The 26938-nt window shown below is 38.9% G+C and overlaps 1 protein-coding gene and 1 long non-coding RNA gene across 14 annotated transcripts in view; one reads left to right on the top strand and one right to left on the bottom strand.

Annotated features, from left to right (window-relative positions):
• LOC136258263 (ankyrin repeat domain-containing protein 49-like) overlaps positions 1-8208 on the bottom strand; it is a 61583-nt gene extending 53375 nt beyond the window's left edge. For 4 of the 5 annotated variants that reach the window (XR_010702681.1, XR_010702682.1, XM_066051596.1 and 1 more), the window contains exons 1-2: positions 8105-8208; positions 7759-8053 (exon numbers count right to left, since the gene is read on the bottom strand). Coding sequence is in view for 3 of the 5 variants with exons in the window: in XM_066051596.1 (XP_065907668.1) it covers positions 7759-7911 (153 nt within the window). In the remaining 2 variants the exon portion in view is untranslated. The remainder of the gene's footprint in view (positions 1-7758; positions 8054-8104) is intronic. The other variant, XM_066051595.1, reaches the window with a different exon arrangement.
• LOC136258271 (uncharacterized) overlaps positions 8058-26938 on the top strand; it is a 23479-nt gene continuing 4598 nt past the window's right edge. The window contains exons 1-15 of one of the 9 annotated variants that reach the window (XR_010702710.1): positions 8165-8234; positions 8540-8605; positions 8805-9040; positions 9626-9707; positions 10481-10562; positions 11205-11304; positions 12463-12550; positions 15379-15465; positions 15531-15676; positions 16661-17362; positions 17449-17548; positions 17624-17720; positions 17773-17846; positions 17918-18041; positions 25050-25152. This is a non-coding gene — a long non-coding RNA (uncharacterized lncRNA). The other 8 variants (XR_010702707.1, XR_010702708.1, XR_010702706.1 and 5 more) reach the window with 8 other exon arrangements.

Below are 26938 nucleotides of genomic sequence, written 5' to 3'. Positions count from 1 at the left end.
TTATTATTATTGCTGGGCATGCCGATGTGCCAAGGGGCCGTGAGTAATGCTCCAAGGAAAAAATACACAAGATAACAACAGTACTGCTTCATTATATCTACCGGTAAAGACGATACTCGACAATGCCTAACATTGCCTATACCATTTTTACTTTACAGCACAAGTATGTAGCTAGTAGCTTTTTGATAATGCTTTCTGACTCAATCACTGAAGTTGGCAAATTATTCCAGTCGATGACAGCTCTTGGAAAGAAGGAATGCCGGTTCATGTAGCTAAGTACCTGGATGAAGTGGTAAGGGTAGTGGTGTCTAGTTGAACATTGTGTGGCTAAGAGGATAATGGTATTGATAGGCTGCAGATAAGTCGTGGATTGCCTCGTAAAAATGCCGGCGGCTAGCTATAACTAGGCCAGTGCGGCATTCCTTGATCCACGCCTATTATTTTTTTACCTTTGTTAGAATATAACTTATGCACGAAGTTCTGGGACGGCTTCTATTCATTTTTAGACAGCCTCTTTACACTGTTAGCTTGCCTGTTAATCATCAGCACTACCGTACGACCACAACCACAAACCATCACCGCTACTGGTGCCTGGAATCATCTCAGCCAGACGGCTTTGGCCCCAGCATCTTTGCTTATGAACTAGACTCTAGTGAAGATATAACTTTTACCATCCAGTTTACTGATGACGAAGCTTCTGGACCTGTTCTAGCTCCATGAGAGTCAACAATGGTGAAATCACGGAAATCACGAAATCAAAATTGAAATCACGAAATAGGCACCGGCCTATTATGCCCGAAATTTTACCTATTATGCTTTTGAGCATTGCTCAAAAATTAAGCCTATTATGCTCAAAATTATGCTTTCAAAATCAAGATTATGCTCTAGAAGTGACTGTTTTATTAGAGTATATCAGCCTTTCCTGACTGCAAGTGACTGCTCTATTAGAGTATCTCGATCTTATTTCTGCAAAGTGTGAATAACCAACAAAGAAACAGTTTAATAAGTTATATTACGTGTTTTTGATTATAAAATGCACTAATAATACTATTGGCAGTGAATATTTGCTTTCTTTCAGGCGCGCGTATTGCGCATTTAATTAATTCTTCAAACATCGTCCCTATTATGCTGGCATTATGCTTGATGCTTTTGGTCACCTATTATGCTTTAAATTATGCCGGCATAATCGGCCGGTGCCTATCACAAAATCACAATTGAAATCATGAAATCATTGATTTCAGAGAAATCACTGTGATTTCGAAATCTCGTACGCCCTTCGAGAAAGTGGCGGACCCCCCGTTGTAGCTCGCCAATGGTTGAAGCTATGTGTACCAAATTTTCACACGTCTTACAACAATTCCTTACCTTCCAGAGCATCCACTGTGCAAGTATCCAACAACTAAGTTTCCTGCCAGATGGTGTTCAAAAATTGAACAGGAAGGCCAAGGGATGAATTAGGCCAAGTTTTGAGCCATTGAGGTCTCAAAACTGGCTAAAATGAAAGGAAATTCACAGCAAAGGTACTTATTCAACACTACAGAGTTGTACAGCCACATACAGTCATCCCCAGGCTGACCAGAGCTCCATTAAGGCCCCAAACTACACGTACGGATCACCACTGGGCTTGGGAAAGGCAGCCAGCAAAACCAGACCACTCAAGTCTAGCTGATTTTAAATGTGGAATTAGATAGTTTATTCATGTAGCTGTGTGTCCTGGGTGAAAAATCGAATCTGCTGACATGGGCGATAAGACCGGTTTTCTCAGACTGGATCACATATGTGAAAATTGTTCTTTCTTCCTCTCAATACACCTGTATATCCATGGTGTGGAGTACCACATTACTTGAACATATGACACACTACTATGTGTCTTAATTAACTGTTGTTGTTCACAACTTCACATGCAAGCGATAGCTAGCTGTCTTCTTCTTCCTTCCAGCAAAACCAATAGTTTTCTATATCAACAATTCCCTTGAAGGAAGTAGTTAAACACCACAACACTATTTGAGGTGCTTACTTGACTACAGCATACTTGGTATTAGACCCTTTTTGTGGTGGATTTGGTGGATATTGGAGGTGTCTAAGTTACTTAAATCCTTTTCATGTTTATTTAGACCCTTTTCATATTTATTACACGCACCTGCACTGGTAGCGCTGACAACCCATCAATTAATTTTAAACCCATGACTGTTGTTACAGGTAGAGTGATAGCTTGTTTCTACTAATTAATGATACATTTTTATTTATTTATTTATTAAAGCTTTACAGCACAAGTGCTGAAGGTCTGTAGGACACCTGGTCCTACAGCCTGCTCAAAGACACTAGATACAAATACACTAGCTACATAAGGTGTGTTTGAAAAGTTGCAAGAAGGAGAAAAAATCCATGACTGGACCTAGGTAGCCTCGAACATGCAAACATTTCTCTGTTACAAGCAGCTGTCAACAGTGTTAAGGTACAATAACTACATACAGGGGGTAAATAAGTTAAACTTCAGACCAGTGGGGTCTAAGTACATAATTTAGTAACCCTCAGGCTCTGTAGTAGCGCCTTTGCTCAGGCACCACGACACAGGACCATCGGGTTACTAAATTACTTAGACCCCTGTGGTGTGAAGTCTAACTATTACGTATCAGGTAGCAGTGAAGCTGGGACCATAAAGCGATTGCAATGGGACACACCCCCATTAAGTATCAGAACATATCACTACACCTCTAATAACCTGTACATGTGCTGAGGCCATACCCCTGAACAATCTAGCTCTGTAGAAGACAAGGTACTCTAATCTACCATGCCCCAAGCTTAGTATATTGCACTGTTCTGCAGTTTGATAAACTACCTTCCTTCGAGTTTCCAGAGCTTATTCCTTTGTCATTGACACCATTAGTGCATAAGTATGAAAGTATGAATCTTTATTTAGAAATACTCCAAGAGCCACTAGTTGCCACTAGTTATGTTCTGCTTTTGTTAGGGTATGACTTACATATGCTATCACAGGGCTGTCTTGTTCCAGTACTGCTCCCGGCCACTCAGTACTAGCATCTGTTCGCATGACAAGTGATGCAGCATTAGAATTTAAGTTGGGGTAAGTCAGAATAAGTTCCTGGGTCAGAGATGTTTTCAGTGCTTAAAAGACATCAGCACTAGCAGCTGTCCAGGTGTATGTGATACTCTTTTGTGTCAACCCATTCAGAGGTGCTGCTATAGCAGAGAAACCAGATATGTAGTGCCAATAATATGATTCCAGATCCAAAAACTGCTGCAGTGCTGTAGCATTCATTGGAGTTGGCTAATCATGAACTGCCTGTATCTCTGTGTTATTGAGGGTGATACCTGCAGCAGTAAACACATGACCCAAGTAGTTAACTAGGGATTTACCTCAAAACATTTGTTGCCCCTGAGGGTGAGGCCAGCATCGGACAATAATTGAAATACTTGTTGTATATGAGCCTTGTGTTGTTTTTTATCCTCTGGGTATAGCATCATTCAGAAGGAATGTCTTGCTGCTATCTACTCACTTACGTCACTATTCATTAAGACGCAAGTTTCAGTCAGTCACTGATCATGCCCTACTCCAGTGGCTGTCTGCACAATAGATGGAGGGTATGCTCTGCCAGTGGACCTTGAAAATGCAAGAATTTGATTTTGACAAAAATCATTGTAGGGGCTCTTTGAATCTCAATGCGGATGCTCTTTCCTGCAGAATTAAACCAGACATGCAGAGATTGCAGCAGTCACTATTATAATGTATTCCCCAGAGTTGTTGCACCAACAACAGGATCCAATCACCAAGCAGCACTCACAGGCTCTTGAAACCTCCACTTTGTGTCACAAAGACAAGCAATGGAATCAGTCTCCTCTACACCAATACAGACAACTGTGGCCCTAGCTTCTTTTGGTCGATGGGGTGGTATGCTGCCGTTATGCCCCAGACCTATTGACTGACACTGTTATGGTATCAGCATTACTGTATAGTCTACAACCAGAGACTTTTCAGCATCACCATGATAAACGTAGTTCAGATCACCTTGGATTTGATAAGACTCTACACAGGCTTTGACAGCCCACTGGGTTTACATGGCCAGGGACGTATTGTCAGCAATGTGTCAAATGCAACCAGTCTAAGCCAGCAGCACCAGTACAAACCACAATGACATTTGTTTCAATTAGTAAGCAGATGATTGTTATTAATATTTTAGAGGAACCCCTGTCCATTAAAAATAACCGATACATCCTAGTAGTACAGGATATTACTTTACAAAATGGGAAGAGGCAATTCCCATGCCTGATCAAACTGCTCGGCACATTGTGTCTGAACTTGTGAGATTGTTTTCAGTAATGGGTATCCCACGAGATTGTTCATTCCAACCACAGACACAATTTTGAAAGTGCACTATTGAAGCACATGCTAGAAGTGTTTGGAGCCAGCAAATCCCACACCACAGCTAATCATCCTCAAGGGGATGGTATGGTAGAGCAGTTTAACATCACACTTTAGCAAATGCTATGCTGTAATGTGGACACCAAAGAGGACTGGGAAAAGTATCTACCACTGGTGCTTTAGGCCTATCACACAGCAGTGCATTCTTCAACAGGCATGTCTCCCTTTAAATTGATGTATGAATGAGCTCCCAAGATGGCATTGTTCGCTAAGACTCATGCTTTTACTCCTGATTCCCATCAAGCACATCTTGGTGCAAAACTTGCAGAAATGAATGATTTTGCAAATACCAACCTTGCAGAAGTAGCCACTAGACAAAAGAAAAATTATACAATACTCGATAGTTTAAGGCAGGTGATTGTGTGTGGCTATCTATTTCTACAGCAAACAAGCTAGATCTGCAGGTATTACTACTCATCTGCTTTACCATGTAACTGTTGGATTGTGGTAATCAAAAGAAGTAATCAGCTGTCTGCTGTTAACTGCAGTGACCCTCTACTAGATTTTTCTTCGCCCATTATGCATCCACCCACTGTGTTACTTATGTCATGCAGGTACTTCTGCTATCTTTTTCTTTGGCTGGTTCTTCAGTTAACAAGCTTTGTTTCTTTCACAGATCTCTCCATCCAAAAAGTACAACCAGCTTTTGGCTCCTGTTATAACCAACTGTAGTTGTACCCACTAAAACACTGCTCTTCTCAGGTTGGTTCAAGTATGGCTGGGGTCAAGGATTACTGCCATGCCTCACTACCCTTCCAAAATTCCATCTTGAAGTGTCATTCTTGACACAACACACTCACGTGCAGCACTAGATCCATTCCTACTACCATCAATGACTTTATAGGTGGAGTTAAATTGTTTTTCTGTCCGTATTCTTTGATTCTTTGAAGGACTGGTGACTACCAGTGCTGGTGAGGATCTGATTCGAGGCTTCCCACATGGCCTTCTTTCTGTTTGCTCAAACCATCTAAACTTTTGTCTCTTGTAAGGTCACTTCACAGTATCAGCCCACGTACTTCAACTATAGGGACAAAAAAGAGACATATTTGTAGAAAAGAATGGAAAATAATCTAGATTTACCTTGCTTTGTCTAGGCAAGATATCCAAATTCCGAGATATCTATTGTAAATGCAACCGGTTTTATTTTTAAAATTTTGTGACGATAATAGGTGACTGACAATAATTGGTTGTTTACACTAGGGATTTTCCTACCAAGCTATGCTATAACACCATCATTCATTGCTTGGTTCACTACTTTTTATTGCTTGAATCCCTACTTCATTTTTAAATTAATAATTTCTAATATACTAGTTTGTTTGATTTTTTTGTTATATCATACAGCTAATACTGTTCTGTTAGGGGGAATGCTACATTAGAGTATCACGAGTCAGCCTTTCAAATACTGAGGGTGTCAATTTTCATGCTTTCATTGTGCTATACAGCTAGACCAATACTAAGGGATGTGTCATCGTGATTGAGTAAATAGATTGTTAAGAGGTGTGGTCTTGGTGCTCGATTGTTATTAATCAACCAAGGTCACATTAATACACGTGGTGTAGTGAACCTATCACAAATTTACAGGTATCTACCAAGCGTACAATGTATGCATTATGGACTTACCTTTGTCCTCCTTTGTGTCCATTTTCTTTTTGCTTACAGCCCAAAGTGTCTATTCACAGTAGCTCGATGGCTTCCCTACATTTGTAAATAAGAATCGTCCATATTTTCCATGGTGACTGGATGCACTTCTCCTACTGTTCTTCTTTTGTAATGCTATGAAATGGCATTGCTGAAAGTGAAGTGTATTGGCCATTTCACTTTAAAGTCAGTAATTGATAGTTGGGGATTGCATTCGGATGAAAACATTACCTTTGCTGCCATCCTTTCTTTTGATGCGGGTTCACCAGTCATTATAATGTCAAACAAGTACAAGGAAAGTATAGTGGTGTAACTAGACTTGTACTGACACCAGGGCCCAGTTGACTGATGTCATATTCACAAGTAAAGCTATTAAAGTAGTCGAATTATCGAAACGATAATTATTTCTAGAGGCTTATACCGATAACCTGGCAGTTTGAAGTGATTTCACAATAACAAGAGGTAATATAGCTATTTTGCAGCCAAAAATGTGTGCTGTTGTCAAGGTCTTGATCAATTATTCGGTGAAATAGTCTTTCTACTACTCTATTGCTAATTCCGTGGACGTGATTTGATTGCTGACACCCGGGCCTGCGCCCGGGTAGGCCCGGGTTTAGTTACGCCACTGCACTGAATTAGGGATTAAATGTCCACTAGTATATCAGCAAGTGTAAGCAACTTTCCTTGTTTCCCTGCTTTTTTCCTATGGTCCCTAATTGAACTTAAATCCTTAATTTTTCTTTGTAATGTATAATATTTTTCTCAGTATTATTATTAGTGATGGTTTCAATTATTACTCATAAATGGGCGTGGCTCCATGTATGCCTAAAGGCAGTTACACCTAATCCTAATATGTGGGTGTGTTTAATGAAAGAAGCTGGGCTGTAGCAGTGCTACTTCCACATAATCTCACACATGATCTAATCTGGATATTTCAGACCCAGTTGATCAGGATGAACTGACTGGTGATGTATACTTGTTTGCTACATATAGCTATCTATATAGTGCAGTCTAAAAATATATTGGGTGTCCGATCATGGTAGTTGATCACTTTACCACTTCTGGGAAAAGGAGCTAAAAATCTAATCTATACTACATCACAAATTGCATGGGAAGGATACAGGAAGATGGTGTCTGAATACACATGAACTTAAGCATTGATAATTTTGGATGGTGGCTTTACAGCTACCCAAACAAACGGAATCCATGCATTATAATGTAGCTTTAATCGTACAAAAGATTACAAGAGAACCATCATGATTAAGTGAGGAAACATTACAACTTTTAAGATGAGACCTTAGTCTTGTACGACCTCAACCAAACTCCATAAGGAGATTTAGCTGTGTGGACATGGCAAAGTTAGGAAAATAATGTACACTAAGGAAAAAACGTAAACTACAAATATAAAACTTTTGTTACATTATTAGCTACATAAACTATAAGGTGGCCACGCCTCCCCTGGCTGCAATTCCCAGCCAAGAAAATTTTGTATAGTGTCAAGTATCACTGCACTTCTAGGAAATTGAGCCCGACAATTGATGGTAACTCTTAATGCTGGCTAGACCATATAACTGTATCTACTTATGTATAACTAGCTAGCTATATCTCATATTGACTATATAGCTATGTCACATAATTATGCGACATATACTCTATCAACACAACTTAATCAATGTTACCTCAGTTGGTAACCTTTTCTGGTGTACGGTCTTCTCTTCTACATGGGATGTATCCTCAACGCTCGTCGGCAGATCCGCCATTTTTGCAGGAAACCAGGTTGTTTGTGCTACGTGGGTGTGGCTAGTCCACGTAGCGAATTTCAAAAAGCACATTCAGCACAATCAAACTGACTCTTTTGTTATATATCTTGGAAGTGACCGAGGAAATGTGGAAACGCCCAACTCAGGGTCCACTGTGACCTTTTCAGCTAATCTCAACACTTTTGCTTCCTCTCGCTCTGTAACAAGTTGATTTCTAGAAAAATAGCAGAATTGAATTCTATGGCTTACAACTGTTAATGCATACCTATTAAAATGTTTAACTGAGCCTCGAACTGAGCCTAGTTGTAGTCTTGCTGCTTGTGCGCATGCTCCAGATTCTTCTTTTTAGCGCACCCCAAACAACTCTGGGCTAAACAACTCAACAGGAGCTAAAGGTATAGTGAGAGGTTGTGGTACGATAATACTCAGTACTTATATGCTATAGCTGGCATGGTTTTGAGTATTATGTGATTAAGTTACGTACGAAGAATTGTCATGTATTGTAATCATATGTGATTATGAAGGACTTGCAATTGTTCTCGTGTATGTGTGTATGTACTTTGCGTGGGGAGCACGTTAACAGACTACATGCCTTTTGTGCACCCATTTGTTGTGACAAAGGGATAATCTAATCTTAAGTTTGCTACAAAAACGGACATTGTTGTGCTTCATAATCACGGAACACCAAACTATCTTGCAGAGTTGTTCCAATTTGATGATTTTAAGGAGAGTGTGTGAACCTACCTTTTATGTGTCTTGTGACAAAGTAGCTAATTTTGTGTTATTGTATTTGACGTATGCCGTTGTGTTTTGTCTAATATTGTGTATGTGTATATATATGTATGTACGCATGATGTATGTATGACTGTATGTATGTATGACTGTATGTATGTATGTATGACTGTATGTATGTATGACTATGTATGTATGTATGTATGTATGTATGTATATATGTATGTAACTAGCTCTGATCAGGGAAGAACGGCCATGCCGACTGTCAGGAGCTTTATAAATCAATCAATCAATCAATCAATCAATCGTAACACTGATGCAGTGATGGTGTGAAGAGGCTGAAGTGCCATTAGAGTGTTCCGTTATTATTGAATTGATTTTCAACATCAAAATGATGCGGATTTCCTTCTGCTATAGCTCATTTAAATCATCATTCACTGCTCTTTCCAAATGTAGCCTGAAATCTGAGGTATCTATCATGTTTCACAGGTTATATCATTTGTGACTGGATTTTACTAAACCAATCCAAAAGCGCACATCAGGAAATATTCAAACTAACACCACCAGTGGATGGCTATACACTACCAGTCTATTGGTTTTGACCCTCAGCATTACTCAAACTAATTTTTACACTGGGTAGCGTGGCAAGCTCGAATGGTGGTTACTGGCTTTGTGAAGGACCTGGCTTCATGAGAATCAGGTGGATGGACTCGTATAGTTGGACAAGCATTTTCTGTGTGATTTTTGCTGCATATCAGTCACAAGGAGCCAGCACAATCCTTTGTGAGCACTGGTGATGCTACTAACTGCTCAGATTTTCTATCTTATTTAGCGGGAAACTTTACAAGCAGCTATAAGTAGTGGAAGTAGTCTGAAAGAAAATTGTGCATGTTTACATACTTCCCTTGGCAAGTTATAATGACTAAAACTATTTATCTAATTTGTGATTTCGATTGGTTTTCTAAAATCCAGTTATAGATATACGACTTCAGTTATGGCTAACAGACTATTACACAACTTATGTTGTTATCTTACTGTAATTGTCTCATTGTAGTAAGAAATGAGATGTTGAGGTGACTGATCCATCATGAGACTACATCCTGGAGGTGTTTGGTCACTACTTTCCCCACCAATAGGTACTCTAATTGTTTGGTGGTGTATCTAGTACTGTGAAGTGTGTTTATTATACTCACGTTACTCTCAATAACATTATTCCACAAAGTTTTAGTGCTATTCCTTTGTCTGAAGCAACAGAAACAGACATGTTAATGTTTGTATTTACAGGCTGATAGGATCGGAGACTACTTAACAAATTCTCAAAGACTACTTAACAAATTCGTAGCAACAAAACTATTATCAGTAAACTGTGGTATACTCGTGCTACTGCTGCTTACATGCCAGACAGTTTGTGTGTGTGTGTGTGTGGGGGGGGAATCGAATAAACAACCACTGCCAGAATGTTGGCAGCGTGAATCAGATCACACTCTATCACAAAACAAACACCAGTTACTCATGTAATAAAGGATTTTTTTTACAAATGTTTGTCAATGCCATGGGCTTAGGATCTTTGTTCCCCCAGTACAGAGCTCTTAACAGAATTGGTAAAGGAAAGAATATGGTTCATTACTTATTTGTTAAATGGCAGAACTGTTGAGGAAGACCTTCAACAATGTTTCAAATACATCACCGAGACATTACCAGTACAATTTTCGTCTCAGTCTACTCACAGAGGTGACTGACATGGTTATTTCATCATCCTTAACACACAACAGTATCATGATGTAAACTAATTGTGTTCATGGAAAGTATGTAACAGTGTCCAGACTGTTTATTTTCTACCCCCACACAAACTGTCTGGCACGCTAGACTACAGTATGTGTCACATATTATGCTATGATGTTATGTACAGGAGCCCTCTTTCTTCACATATCCATCAACAAAGCATGTATGAGTGAGTTCATGTGAACCAGTGTGGATAGTATGATGTGAAGGTAAGATCTGTGTGATAACATACACTGGTATATAGTTCATGTTATGGTAATGGTTCATACTACCATATAGGAAGGATCATACTGGTTCCCTTCCAATATGCTGTCATTAAGTATATCATGTTGGGTTTACACAGTAGTTGTGATCGAGAAGCCCTCTTGTAACCATCAGGTCTGTAAGTATTGTTACAACCTTGAATATGTAACAGAACCATCATCTGCAAAATCCCAACATGATTGTGCACACTTAATTTTACAGTATAAAGCATTGTTACACCTTAGAATGGGTAAAATACAAGCATATTGTTTAAAATACAGTACAATTTTAATTTTTTTTGTTCTTTGTGAAGAAAGCTTCTAATGGTGAATATCATCTTACATGTATTTGCCCACTTAAGAGGAGTTCGAAAATCTTTGTGTCATTTCAGTAGACTAATAGGAACATATTCACTGCTTTAGTATGTACCTGTCTATACTTGCTGTATAAATGAATCTTTCTGTTAATTGTTGCTACTGTGCAGAGCTATTTCTTAGCATACAAGGCTGAAACTTCACCACAGCATGTACATCACAAGTAGTTAGTATGTAGTACATACATGTATATATAGAATTTGAAGAATACATGATTATGTTGGGTTTTTGCAGGTCCGGTCACATACGTACAGTATACAGCTGTACATCACAGAGTGTTACTAATCACTGGACTGGACACTTGGCTGATCCAACTAGTGTCCCAGATATCAAGGTTTGCGTAGTGTATGTATTACGTACAACATACATTGGGACCTTAACTACACAAGTGTCTAGATTAATTGTATACGTATGTATCCATAATGTTGAGTATTTGGGCTATTGATAAAATCAAGAGTACATAATAATATTATTATGTGCTCTTGATAAAATGCAGAATTGTGGAATTCTAGAGTGAAATTCTGTGCACATTAATTTCATCATGCGGTCATACTGCATATGCGAGTCTTTGGCATTACGATGTGTATTGTGTGGTTATATCATCTTTATGTATAGCATGCGCACGCATGTGTGTGTGCATGCACAAGCACATATATTCTTCACTTCCTATTTTATACACATTACACTTTAAATTCTGGGTTTTACTGATGTGATGTTAACAGAAAAATCAAATGTGTTTTATGTACTGTATGTCAATGGCAGTGTAAGTGAGTGCTGCTATCATATCATTTATTGACTACATAACAATTCTACATGTTCTAGTTATAGCACGGTATGGGTATGATATTGTAGTTATTACACGAGTCCGAGGCGAAGCCGAGGACGAGTGTTAATAACTATGATATCATACGAGTAAACGTGATATAACTGGCTTGTACCATGACTCACCACACTGGCAGACTGGACTCACGGGTTGTGCTGAAAATAGCTCCTTAAACCCATTCTCTCTTGTATTACTGCTGCTACTCCTCTTCCTTACAAGTCACAAGTCGTGCATGCACTAATTTATTAGAAGAAAGTTACGTAAACACGTGTATCCATGTGTACTAGTCTACCTGGTATTAGTAGTGCGCTGTAGCAATAGAAACTAGTTAAAGCTATGGTTGAAGCATAGATTCATTCCTTTGCTCCTGCAGTACTTAGCACGAAGCCAACTATATTTGCTTACCTGGTGCTGTGTCAATGACACCTCACTTTGACTCGTGTTCAAACTGCCAGCTAAGCAGGCCTAACTAACAACCAGTGGTGTATCTTAGTTATACCATGGTGGCACACTTTGATCTGCCCACGCACCATGGTACAAGTCCCATATAATACTACACACGTAGTACACGCATACACACAGTACATATAATATGTGTATACATGTTGGTGATATGCTTCTCACAAATTACTATAGCCAGCCTCATAGTGATTACTGTATCTTGTACAGGTTCTGGGGAGACAGTGTTAATGGACCTGTTCTATGATACTGTGGAGCTGGATAAAAAGAAGAGAGTTCCTTCATGTTGTCCATGACAGTAAGTTTGATGTAATGTGAACTATAAAATGTTTGAGAGAGAAAAATCATTTGGGGCTTTTTGTAATTGAGTTCAACCTAGGTTGAATCCTACTACTTTGTGGGGTTGAACTGGCTTAAATCAACTTAACTGCTAAATTTTGGGGAATACTTGGCTGTATAGCAAACCATGTATCAGCTGGTGTAGAGTATTGTGTGAGGGATTTCTAGAAGTGATCTTTATTGATACTTACAACAGTCCGTACTGTTTCTGAAGTACAGTACTGACCTAAACTCGCTTTGTGAGTTGTGGTTTATTGAGCACATACAAATTTGCTAGAGGTAGAACATAAACACCTCTGGTAATCACTGTACAATAACAAGTCATTGTTTAGTTCCTGGGAATACATTTAACACATTGGTGATACTAAATACAAAGAACCAAAAAATGTAATTAAGGTTGACCACTTTAATAATAAAAGGCAGGTTACCGTAGTGACAGCTTGAACTTGCAGACCCACAGCCACTCACAGACATTAACTGCAACTCACTTTTACCAAGCTCAACCCGGGTTGAACCCTACTGCTTTGTAGGGTTGAACTTGCTTATATGATATTTGTATAGCAAACCATGTATCAGCTGGTGTAGAGTATTGTGTGGGGAATTTCTAGAAGTGATCTTTATTGATACTTACAACATTCCTCACTGTTTCTGAAGTACTGACATAAACACAGGAATAACATGCCTGGTTGACTGAAATCGTTTTCCAAAAAGTGTATGTGTGTGTGCGTGCATGCATGCTTGCCTATGTAAACTTGTTTGTATGCACCAATGTGAGTTAAATGCTATAAAAGAAGCCTGCATGTACAAATAAAACTAGATGAAGCCTGTATTAACAGTTCATACAGGTAAACTTTGCTCTGAGGTGGTTTCTTTTTGGCGATTTTAAGTATGGGTGTGGTGGTTTGTCTCAGACTGTGAAATACCTTCTGTTTGGGTTTTGCAGATGTTTAACAACTGAAAAGGGTGTAACTAATCACTGTCGAGACTGGACTACTGGACTGACATTTTTTTTTTTTACACATTCTGAGGTTGGTTTTATTGAGTCTTGCTAGCTAAGGACCTTCAGAAACCTTGCAGTCTGCTACTAAAATGATGAGTGTGTGGAGTGGAGTAAGCAAAAACTGACCTCTAGTGATTTCACTACTTGTTATGCTCTACAACACTTATACACTTCTTAGTGTATTGTATTTTAATTATGGCAACAGCTAACTGAAAATCATTTTACTATATTTGTGTTACCTATTTGTATCCTTGAACTAAATACTATAGCTCAGATCACTGGGACACAACCTACCCTTCCTAGGACAATCTATTGTAGCCAAATTTGTTCCCACATGCAATATACAAACTCATTACACAACTGTAGGGTTTTTCTGCTATCATGATTAGTTCTTACATGTGCTGGTTGGCATACTATAATATGTGACCAAATTTATTATTGTATGAGCTTGCTAATATCTCCAAGACATATCGTTAGTTAACCATAACTACATGTAGCACATTCCCCTGCAGCATAAGGAGTACGGGTGTATGTACATAACAAATAGTAAAATCACCAGAAGTCAGTTTTTGCTTACTCCACTCCTCACAGTCATCATTTTAGTAGCAGACTGCAAGTTCTCTGAAGGCCTTTAGCTAGCAAGATTCAACAAAACCAATTTCAGAATATGTAAAAACCTCAGTCCAGTGTTCCAGTCCAGTAGTCCAGTCTAGTGATTACTTATACCCACTGAAAAGCAATGGTACAGCCTTCATAGACTACCAGGAATAGCGGGTGTATCCATTCACTGGACTGGACTACTGGACACTGGACTACTGGACTGGTATATTTTTGGTTTTTGCACATTTTGTGGTTAAAATTTATTGAGTCTCACAAGTCAAGGGTCCTGAGGGAACCTACAGCCCACTACTAAATGCTGAATATGAGCAGTAGAGCATGCGATAACTGTCTTTTAATATTTTCGCTGTAATTTATTATGTCCTACAACACTTATTCTCTACCCTGGTGTACAGTAATGCTGTAGGGAATGTATATCAGCAATAGTTAACTAGCGATCGACTTGCCAATTGACAATATCCTACAAGATATCCTTAGTGTGAGCTCAGGAATTGAGCTAACATGGACGGACTTGTTTTCTGTGCCACGGGACGCAATGATTATAATTAAGCACATGCTGAAAAAAATTCTAATTGGTAAGCCTTTAATTATATAGCTTGCTTCTTGAGCTCGCACTAAGGATATCTTGTCAACTGGCGAGTTGATTGCTGGTTAATTATTGCTGATATACATTCCCTACAGCATTACTATACACCAGGGTAGGGAATAAGTGTTGTAGGACATAATAAATCACAGTGAAATTATTAAAAGACAGTTATCGCATACTCCACTGCTCATATTCAGCATTTGGTAGTGGGCTGTAGGTTCCCTCAGGACCCTTGGCTTGTGAGACTTAATAAATTTCAACCACAGAATGTGCAAAACCAAAAATATGCCAGTCCAGTATTTCAGTCCAGTAGTCCAGTCCAGTGAATGGATACACCCTTGCAAAGGAATAGCCTGACAAACTATGTAAAAATTGAGAAGATACTTTTGTGTGTAAAATATATTGTATATAAAGTGGTTTGTTCGAATAGCACTTCCTTACAGTGCATATTATAGCGACATAACTAGATAATTAAAAGCTACATGTATTTACTAATTATGAAATTACTGTTTTTCATGCGATATCACCAGTGAAATATTTTTGTAACTGCCAACTGTCTTGTATAATGTACTGTACTGTATAGGATCCTGCTGTGCAACCATTGTCATCTCCCCTTTACACTGGTATGTATAGGAGCACACATTCACACCATGTACATACTATCATACAAGTGAGTTTATAAGGAACCAGTGTAGTGTGAATTGAGACTTTTATCCATTGTCACTTTTCTGTTAGCAGTGTGAATACATCTGAAATCAAGAGACACAAATAAATTCACCTGATAATCATACATGTCCCTGAATGTTAAGAGTGTGAGGGCTAAAGCTAACCAACCACAAACTGATCAACACCATTCAGACATATTGGGGCCCCCATTGATAGTAAGTCTCCTGTACCTCAGTTTATAGATGCATTTATATAAAGGTGTTGTGAAGTGTGTTATCACTAGCTAATAACCCTACAGCTACACTGCATAGCTCTGTATCTCTTCAATCCGTATCCTGCTAATGGCTGCTATACTCCTCTACATCTGCTGCATATGCTAGATGCATGTATATATCATGTGAGACATCATGGTCTTCCCTTTATGTGTAATGCACACTACAAGAATTACAACATTAATGATTGTCTGCAAAGTGAAACATCATACCTTGAAGGAACTGAGATGTCTGCTCTAGTAGGTGTTCCCAAACTGTGTGTAGATCACTTGAATACCACACTGCATTCACTGACTGTTGGCCACTTTCATTTTCAGTGTCCTTGTATGTCTACTTGATAAATAGTCTTCATCATGTACACATACTTTCTGGTTTAATTGTTGATAGTCAACAACTCCCGTACACTGGCACACTACAGTGAGACTCCCCTCTTAGATCTGTTACCACCCTCAATTAGAGCTAAATCTATAATGTGTGGCTCTGTTTCCATTGTTTAAACTTTTCACTGTACCGCCATGGTCTACGGGTAAATGTGGTATCACGTGGAAAGACTAAACAGAAATGAAATTACAGGCACTTTTGGGTTTAATACAGTGAATGGCTTGACAGTTGTGGTGGACTGGTAATGCCACAAGGGACAGTGTGCTACTGTGTTGTGTTGTGTGGCTTCTTGCATGAAAATATATTTCTGTGCGTGTGTATAGCTTTGGCTGATTGTTATCTGGCCCCAAAAGTGTGCAGGAGAGGGGTTCTGATGCTCTTGACTGTAGGTGTAAAAGTGTTATTGTTGATTTTAAATTTACTGTAACATTTGTAAGCAATGGCTTGTAACAACTCAACACTAACAAAGAAATAAGATTATTGATCTGTGGTTTTGAGTGACCAACCCTCCTATAGCCATCATGTCTGTGGCTATAATTATTACAGGATACAACATGTGAGAGATTACTACAGTAGCCGTGACTACCAACCCATACTAGCTGTTGCCAGCCAGTAGGGACAGAATAAACATTATCAATGTCAGCTCTATCCATTCAACTGTTGCCTGGTACAGTCACATGTACACTATAAAAATATTATATGGTTGAATTGTTTAGCATACAGTGGCTTTGGGTGTGAGCACTTTGCTTTTGAGACATGCTACAGCTTCCTGTGGATTACTAGACCGCCTCAGGAGGGGTTGACTGATAATACTTGATCTAAGTAGTGTACAGGTGTACCAGTGCTGGTTCACTGTGTAGGTACCTTAATACAAGGTCTTGTACGATAGCTTAATTTGTAAGGCTCACTACAACTATAGTAACTTGTGACTTGTCAAACTGATGTCTATAGCAGACAAACAAGATGTTTGAACTGGTTCATGACGTACATGTGTCGTACTTACTCTGTGTGTTAGGTGTGTAAATATAATAATACATAAAATATCTTTGCTAACATTTCAGTACATAGTCAAGGTGTTTGTTATCTATTGTCAAGACTGTTGTATTAGGATAATATCATATAACAAGCAGTTATGTACTTTCTACTCTATTTCATTCCAGTGTGTTTTCTTCTCTAGTCCAAACACTGTAGAATATAACAATTGTCTTAATCTGAAGTTTGAGTGACTGTGTGAAGGATACACTGAAGGTGAGAAATATATGTAGTAGTACTTGTGTGTAAAGTGTACATGTTATAGTGTTATACAGTGTATGGATATCTGTTGTGTTGTATAGTCATCCATCCCCTTCACTTCCTGGGTGGCAGGGAATTTCTAGTTCCTAGAACACATTCAAGTCAATAACTTGGTTTACATTTTCTGGCATCTGTTGACAGGTGAGTATTGCTACGTAGATTTTATCACTCAATTGCTTCTAACTATTTTTGTCTTTTCGCTGATGATTTTTGCAGATTGTCTTGAGCTCTGTTGCCACTTTGGCTTTGTGTTACAAACTGGAGCTAGTACAGTAGGAGATTTATTAATTTTTTTGATTCCTTGTATAACAAGGTATGGTATATGTATTTATTAGTTTGGTGTATTGTGATTGGTTATTTTGTAGGTGGGGCTGGTGTGCAGTGCAAAGTAATCACCAGATCACTTATTGACTTGATCACATGATACAGCTGAACACTTGTAAGTAGTAATACTATTAATGGACTATCTGAGCATGCAAGAGGTAGCATTAGTATCCATCCTGTTGCTAGGGAAATGGTGGAGATTATGTGGTCTTGGTACTGTATGATGCTGATGGTCTCCATGGTTACCCAATGCTGTTATTCACCTCACGATACGTGTAAAACTGGCAACTACCCACATTGCTATGAGGAGGTGAAGTGTGTGTATACGTATATATATAAACAAGTGCAAGAAAAAGTTAGGAATTTTCCATATGAGTAGGGACTGCAAGCACTGAAACAAGCCGCTGAGACAAAACACAACTGAATGATTGCATTTTAATCCCTACTTTAACCATAGATCATAGCAGGTTAAAGTAGGGATTAAAATGCAATCATTCAGTTGTGTTTTGTCTCAGCGGCTTGTTTCAGTGCTTTCTATTGCTGCAGTCCCTACTCATGGAAAATTCCTAATTTTTTCTTGCACTTATTTGTGTACTTTTTTTGTAAATTTTTATTGAATAACTGTATTTAGTAATTCCCCCTCTCTGCAATTCTCGAAATGCACAGCTAAACGTTCCTAAGGATGCGGATTTTTAACAAACTGCTTTAAACAACACACTACCCACAGAAGTGTCTTTTCAACTGTGTCTACAGTATTATTTTCCACTAATTCTCTCAACAGAGCCTCAGGGCTGCTCTTACTTTTAGTTCGCGTAAGTATGGGTCACGCCCACTTTCTAGATGACGAGATACGCGAGCCTATGAGGCCTACTATGGTGTTTTTCAGTTGTAGTACGCCTGAAAAGTGCTCTGGGAAAGCTAGCTACCCATAGAGTCTGTAGAGAGGCGTCATATACAACCGGTTTTTAAACTCGGAAAAGAAACCACCTTCAAACCAAAGCAAACACTCTAATCCTTACGCGTGTAGTGGCAATGTTGAACAGGCAGCAGCATATCCGAGGTGTATCCCAACATTAAAATCATGTGCTTGCTACAATTATGCTACACGTTTATTCCAATATGTTGGGGCGCTGTGGTGTGCATGCTTTGATGGAAGCTGTATGCATGAGAGATTGCCACGATAAAGAAGGATCAAAGATAAACCAGTAAGACAGTAGCGCACACATCGTAGGTATTTAATATTGTGAAAGGTTTTTTCTCCACAAAATTCAAAGCGTTTCCACCAAAGAAGCAAGGCTGTAGCTGTAGCCAGTTTTCCGCTACGCTTGACTGAACGCATCAGTGAGGCAGTGAGGCAGTAGAAAATTCGCTAAAATAATTATTTTTTTAATTTCGTAGTGCCTTGTTGGAAACGTTTCGGGTCATTCTGAAGACACATTTGAGCTTGTTTATACCTGACCAATACTGTGAAATGGCCGTGAAGGATTTCTGAAGATGATTTTGGGTAGATTTTTCTTCATGGACCACGCCCACACCTTCATCGTCCCTACTATACAGTACTATTGTACTGTATGATATATACATGTATGTACCCAGCTTGAAATATTACATATGTACCATACAGTACATGTTTATAGTAACATATGTACATGTTATAGTAGTGGTTTAACCTAAACAATATGTTACAGGGAATTGTAATATACCTCATGATAACATGTAAATAACTAGCTAAGAGACATTGTACAGTATTTGCCTCAAAATCTTCAACAGGTAAAAATTTCAGCACATCAAAGTTTGTATTCACATATTTCTTCAGAGAATTATCAAACTCTAATGGAGCAATCACATTGGTATTTGGACTAGTGTAAGCTTTCCACATACACTTTAGCAAATGACACAGTCAGAATAATATATGTCCATACCACATCAAAAGAAAGAATTACATTAATCACATGACTGAACGTACACCCCAGTTATCAATGACTGATATGTGAAGTCTCCATTCCTTGCACCTGTTATATGGCATTGCAAGCAAAGAACAGTACAAGACGTACACCCCAACTATCAATTGCATAGTAGCCATTTCACTTCAGTTCCAGCTATGTTCCATCCAGCATACAGCATTACAAGTGAAGAACAGTACAAGAACTAGAGTACCTCAGTAGGGACCACAAAGCAGTAGGCGTAGTCCACGAAATAATATCACCCAAAAACCAGCCTCAATTTTGCTGACAACGATGAGGCAGTATTGGTTGGGTAAAAGATCGACCCGAAACACTTTCAACAAGTTGCTATGGAATTTTATGGAAATTAAAAAAAATTTTATTCGACAGAATTTTCTACTGACTGATGCCTTCAGACAAGCGTAACTCGATATCAGCTAAGGCTACGGGCTTGATTTTTTCACCGTTCGACGTTGCTTCGGCCTGACAGGTGCCTTTTGGCCTACCGCAGTATGTACAATGCATTCTTCATTGACTTACCAGTGTCCTCCTTTGTGTCCCATTCATCTTTGCTGACAGCGAAAGGTGTTGATTTGGCGGTAGCTCATGATGGCTTCCCTTCGTAACTGAAATTGTCTGTATTTTTCATAGTGGCTATTTTGATTGCAGAAGTGCTTTTCAAACAGTTCTTGATTTGTACTGCTGTGTAACGGGTTGAACATAGCCTACAGCGAAGCATAATGGATACTTCACTTTTCAGACAATAATTGATATAACTGGGGCGAGCAGCACCATTTCTTTCTTTTGGTATGCGTGGATTGTAGAGGTGCTTTTTGAACAGTTCTTGATTTGAAATGCTGTGTAACGGGTTGAACATAGCTGACAACAAAGCGTAATGGATACTTCACTTTTTCAGACGGTAATTGATATAACTGGCGCGAGCGGCACCATTTCTTTCTTTTGGTATGTGTGGATTGTAGAGGTGCTTTTCGAACAGTTCTTGATTCGAAATGCTGTGTAACGGGTTGAACATAGCTGACAACAAAGCGTAATGGATACTTCACTTTTCAGATGATCTATATTATAAGACTGAAAAGCCGTCCGTCTGTCTGCATTCCATTTGATGTCAGGCATGTACTCTTGAACCGCTGTACGTTTCGAAGCGTCTTTGTGTCTAAATAAGCGCTCATTATCCAGCTCTACAATGACGGTTTCGAAAAGTTCGTGCAAGCTATCGTTTGTCCATTACCACTCTTTAACGCGAAGGTGTAGAAGAAAAATGGCTTAAATTCTTTCTATAAACCGCAAGTAGACACCTATCTCAGTCCATTTGTACGGGTCTTTATAAGACAAAAATAAACATGTAGTCTCAGGTGTAGGACAGGTAGGTGAATGGGTTAGACAGCCGCCTTACGTGTAGAAGGTGTGGGTTCAATTCTAGTTTGTGATAACTTTTGTTTTGGATTTGGGCACCTTTTCAGTACACTTTTTTTTTTCGTTCAGGTACCTTTTCAGTGCACCTTTTAGTCATTCTGGGTACCTTTTGAACTATTGGCCATTGGAGTTTATTACGTAATTCTTAAATATAATTTGCACAATACTATTCACCTGACGTCATCATTCGAATACATTGGAAGCAGTAAGCTTCCACATTCGAAAACATGTATAACCCCGATCGTCAGTACATATATCTTCATGGAGTTTCAACTTGATGCAAGAAAAAACCAGAAACACATGAATGTCTAAATGCAGTCTTCAAACCATGGATCAGGGAAGCCCCATGCTAGTCTCGCGTGCCAGACGGTTTGTGTGGGGGCGGCAAATAAACCGTCTGATCACTGTTGCACACTTTCCGTGAACTCACTAGAATGCAATTAGATTACATCATGGTATTGTTTTGCGCCAAGGATGATGTAATAATCGTTCCAACCACTTCTGTGAGCAGACTAAGACGATAATTGTACTGGTATTGTCCTGGTGACATATTCGAAACATTGCTGAACGTCTTCCTCTACAATTCCGCCGTTTCACAAATCCGTAGTGAACCATAATCGTTCTTATACCAATGCTTTTAAGAGCCCTGTACTAGAGAAACAAAGATCCTAAACCCATGGCGTTGTTAAACTTTCGAAAAAGTAATCTGTGTAGCCGAGATTCAGTTCTTTATTACACTAAGAATTTGAATTATTAGTGTTTGTTTCGTTACAGAGTCCGCGAAGCGATCTGATTGGCTCTGCCAACATTCCGGCAGTGGTCCCGGAATGTGTGCAACAGTGACCAGACGGTTTATTTTCCGCCCCCACACAAACCGTCTGGCACGCGAGACTAGCCCCATGCTAAGCTGGCAGCCATAAGGCAAGTAGTAGTATAACCTTAAGTGTCACTAAAGATTCATTCTTATTTACATGTTTTTTTAAAAAAATTAAATTAAGTATATCATTGACAATTATGCACTATCAGTATTTGCAAATTAAATTACAACAAAGTATGTGATTGTTTTGTTTATGGTGAAGTTTATGGTCTGCTAATGCTCTGGATGATTTCATCACTGCTGTAGTAAGTGGCAGTAAAAGGCCTTGCAGTAAGAAGTACAAAGGGCCTGTTTACAGCAGCTTCTGCTATTTCTTCCAAAACAGTAGTGAACGCTTTCAGTGTAACTCTTTTGTCACCACTTTTTACCATCAGCTGAGCAACCACTTCAGACTCACATTCCTTCATGCATTGTGCTGTGCTACATTTCCTACAAGTATCGTAATCATCGCTGCTGTCAATTTTCGCATTGCACTTGATGCATTTCAAATAAGCTTCAAGTGACACCACTCCAATTACTTTAGTATTCTCAATGATACATGGGAAAAGATTTTGAGCTTCTTCACCTACATCCGAGTCAACATCTACATCCTCAATTTCAGTGATAACAGTATTGCCCTGGACTGACAAGTACTTTTGTCCACGATATTCTTTGACAGACACCTTTTCAAATCGATACGACTTGATAGCAGCAACTTTTTTCATGTCATCTTCCCAAAAGTTCATTTTGACAACAACACTTTGGTCAGCCACAATGACATTCTGTAGCATTTTACCACTGGATGTACATACAGGCTCATCCACTTGCACGACCTTGACTTCACAGTTAATTTTATTGTACTCTGGTACATCGTTCAGCTCACTTAGTGGCGTTATTGTAATATCTTCTTTCTCCAGGCCAACATTAAAAGTTTTATCAGTTTTCTCAACAGTTGTTCCTTTGCCAACTAACACCTATCACAGAACAAGGAGTATTATCTGTAATACATACTAACTCTACATATTTACCTCATAATCGTTGCTGTAGCGTGCCTTCTTTACTTGGCAGTTAGTCAACACAACTGCATTCCCCATCTCTTCACTAAGTCTCTTTCTAATGGCTCCATCAAAACCATAAAGCCGCACTCTTCGATTGTCATCCAGTATCTCTCCATGAAAATATGATGCCCCCCTTCCCTTTTTCATAGGAGAGATATCTCCCAAAACTCTAGTTATTTGAGCATCTAATGATTCATTCACAATACTGCTCTAGTTATTTGAGCATCTAATGATTCATTCACGATACTGCTCACATCAATTTCTTTCAATGCCATCTCTGTGTCTTGACCAATAAAAATGCACACTACAACAGCTACGTTGCCTTTTATAGTGCAAAACTAGCTATGCTGGAGAGCTGGTGGAATTTCTACAACATCCTATTGTTGTTGACAAGTGTACTACATGAGAAAGTACCACCCATACGTAGGTAAAGCCTATCATCCATGTAGAGTACTAAGGTATTGCTCCGACTTCCAATCTTACAAATTGTACTGTATGATAGTAAATGTAACATCTCCAACTGCATACGTACTATAAAGGGTTGCATTCATACTCTAGCCTATGTTTTCAAACTCCTTTGCCTATGGTAATGGTATGATCATAACTATCACATAATTACAAAGTCTTTAAGTAACACTATTCATTTGCCAGTTTGCTGACACTAATGCCTACTAAGCAATGCCAAAGATCAGCTATATAATGCTATATGATAAGTTGTACATACTAGCTATAAAAGTTCTAATGCAAATGACTTCAGGAATTCAAATCCACTTTCCAATTGTACACTGCATATTACTTATTGCTTTAACCACACAATTTAAAGTTCTTTTTATCTGTTAGTGTTTAATAGCTTAGTCAGTATTGATATAGTATAATACTTAACATTGCAGTGCTGGTGTTAATACTTGATGGCATTGTGCTGGTGTAGCATTGTGGTGCTGGTGTTAATTCTTAATGGCATTGTGCTGGTGTAGCATTGTGGTGCTGGTGTAGCATTGTGGTGCTGGTGTAGCATTGTGGTGCTGGTGTAGCATTGTGGTGCTGGTGTAGCATTGTGGTGCTGGTGTAGCATTGTGGTGCTGGTGTTAATTCTTGATGGCATTGTGCTGGTGTAGCATTGTAGTACTAGTGTTAACACTTGATAGCATTGTAGTACTGGTGTTAACACTTGATAGCATAGTAGTACTGGTATTAATACTTCATATCTTAGTTAGCATTAATCCACCTATTGTTTCTTTATGTCTGAAGTATACATTCCCCTATAGCCATGTTTTTTCTGTGTCTCTGTCCCTGTGTGTTCAATTAGAGCATAAAGCTCACATGAATTGAATAGTAATGCTTGATTCCCTTTCATCTGTGAATTGTAGTTACTATAGAAATGATCCTGCACGTAGGGCAGGTACCAATGCTAGTAGTAACTGATATAGCTGGGGTGCGCGGTACCATTTCCAATGCGGTATGCATGGTCATAATAAAATTATTTACAAAAAGTTAACGAACAAGTACACGAAAAATTAGGAATTTTCAACTAGAGTAGGGACCATAGCACATCGATAAAAAGTACTGAAACAAGTTGGAGTAGTCCATGATATTAAATCACCGTAAATAATAAGAAGTGTTATATCCCTACTGTGCATTTCCGTTATGGTATCTTGAGCACAGTAGGGATATAACACTTCTAATTGTTTTACGGTGATATAATATCATGGACTACTTCAACTTGTTTCAGTACTTTTTATTGATGTGCTATGGTCCCTACTCTAGTTGAAAATTCCTAATTTTTTTGTGTACTTGTGAAGGAAAAGTGGGGCTGGTTTTTGGTGATAATCTTGGACAAGGAAACCCAAACCTTCATGATACCTACTACCAGGACTGTCATACTTTGTATGATGTATGTATGTACAGTGGACATGCTGTACACAGTGTCCACATTTACGTATAAGCTGGAACACACACACACACACACAACGCACGCACAGAGTACCATGACCCCTAGAGTGCACCATAATGACATCATTCCAATACAGATACTACAATGTGTGGACAAGGTTGGTGAAGAAAGAGAATACAGTGTTATGTTCCCGTCAATATTGACATCCATGGTCAACCCTTCACTGAAGTGTTTGCAAGGTACATATATCTGCTACTCTGTTCATCATTACGTATTATGGTAATAGTTCACACTAACCTTATCATCTGTTTATATTATACTTTTTGGTCGCAGTAAAAAACAATAAATTAAATAGAAAAAAATTTTTTTCTACTATTGCAATGACTGCTTGATGCCTCCAACCAAACATAACTTGATGAGGTTTAATACTATGGGGTTGACTTCTTCACTGCTCAACATCACTTTGTGCTTTAATTTTGCTAACCGCAGTACATTGTAATCATGGGCTTACCTTTGTTCTCTTTTGTGTCCTACTTTTTCAATGACATCACAAAGTATTGATACACAATAGAGCAATACTGCTTCCCTGTGGCTGTACTGACTACCTATCATGCTGCAGTAAATGTCCTGGATTGATTCCAGAGACACTTCTCTTACTGTTCTTCGTTTGCAATGTCATATGTAATGTGTATAACATAGCTGATAACAAATCATCCTAACTTTCTCAGTAAAATATTGTTGGGACATAGACCGGTTGCAGCAGAAGAAATTAAGATGAATATCGTTGCTATCTGCCATATTTTAGGGCAGCTTTGCAGAGCAATGCGTTGTTCAGTTTGCCACATCATGCAAATGGAATGGATCAGATGGATGGCAGAGATTAACAGGCCAAATCCTGATAGATGCAAGGAAGAGCAATGATATTGGTGGATAGTGCGACACATGCATGTTCAGGAAACACCGGCGATACTTGAGGGAAACATACCACAGGTGGCTCCAAAAAAAGCTGGATTAAGTGTCCATCACAGTGGTGGATCCAATGGTGGGTATGGGCCACCCCACCTGATCACCATCACAAATAATATAAATTTACAAAATCGAGATACTCTAATAGAGCAGTCAGTCTAATAGAACAGTCACCACACAATACTATTGATAATCTTCCACAAACCACAAGTTACCAAGTATCATCCGCAGCATCTACAGTGTAAACCTATCCCATGATGGGAACACTTAGCTTACTAAGAATATTCTACAAATGAAATACACATGGTCCTCTCATATAGTTAGCTGAGCTGTACTCATGACCGTCATTTATCTCTACACAACTCTTTATGGGCCCCTTAACATGCCTATAACCTTCCATTCAAAGGCACATGGTTTTTTCATTATGGCCATACCAAATTAATCATATGTTTCACGGATTGTTTACCCTCTAGTAGTGACACGGCAGGTCAAAAAATGAATAAACATGTACTGTATATGACCGTATAGAAGCCCGGGCGTTTATTTCCTATAAATAATTTTTGACCCGGCGTTAATTTGGACCCAGGCGTTTATTTCTTATTAGCCACTCGTTGAGAATGACAGGTGCCACCAGTACAAGTACCTACGAAATGCAAAATCCATAGCTCATCACGTACATAAAACCATTTGGACTCCTCTACTGGGTGAAACATTGGAAGTCGGGCGGAAAGATGACTATGACCACAATAAATACGCTACGGCCATCAGCAGAAGAGAAGGCATAGTCGAACAAGACAAGACATCATAACACTGGTGACAGGACATTACTGTAGACTAGTTAGCAGCTGACACGAGTTTAGAACCCCGGCATTTATTTCAGTGCATGTCATTAGCACGCCGGCGTTTAAATGAGCCCCAGCGTTTATTACAGTATGACAGTCCCCTAGTTATACCCGGCGTATATTTGAGCCCCTGCGTGTATTTGAGCCCAGCTTTAATACAGTCGTATACGGTAAATCATTTCAGTTGCAACTGACTGTTTTGTTAGAGTTTATATGA

The sequence above is a fragment of the Dysidea avara genome, chromosome 6, assembly GCF_963678975.1.
Source record: "Dysidea avara chromosome 6, odDysAvar1.4, whole genome shotgun sequence".
Lineage (NCBI taxonomy): Eukaryota > Metazoa > Porifera > Demospongiae > Dictyoceratida > Dysideidae > Dysidea > Dysidea avara.
Note: the sequence above shows the minus strand (reverse complement) of the source record. Positions and strands in the feature narration are given on the sequence as shown.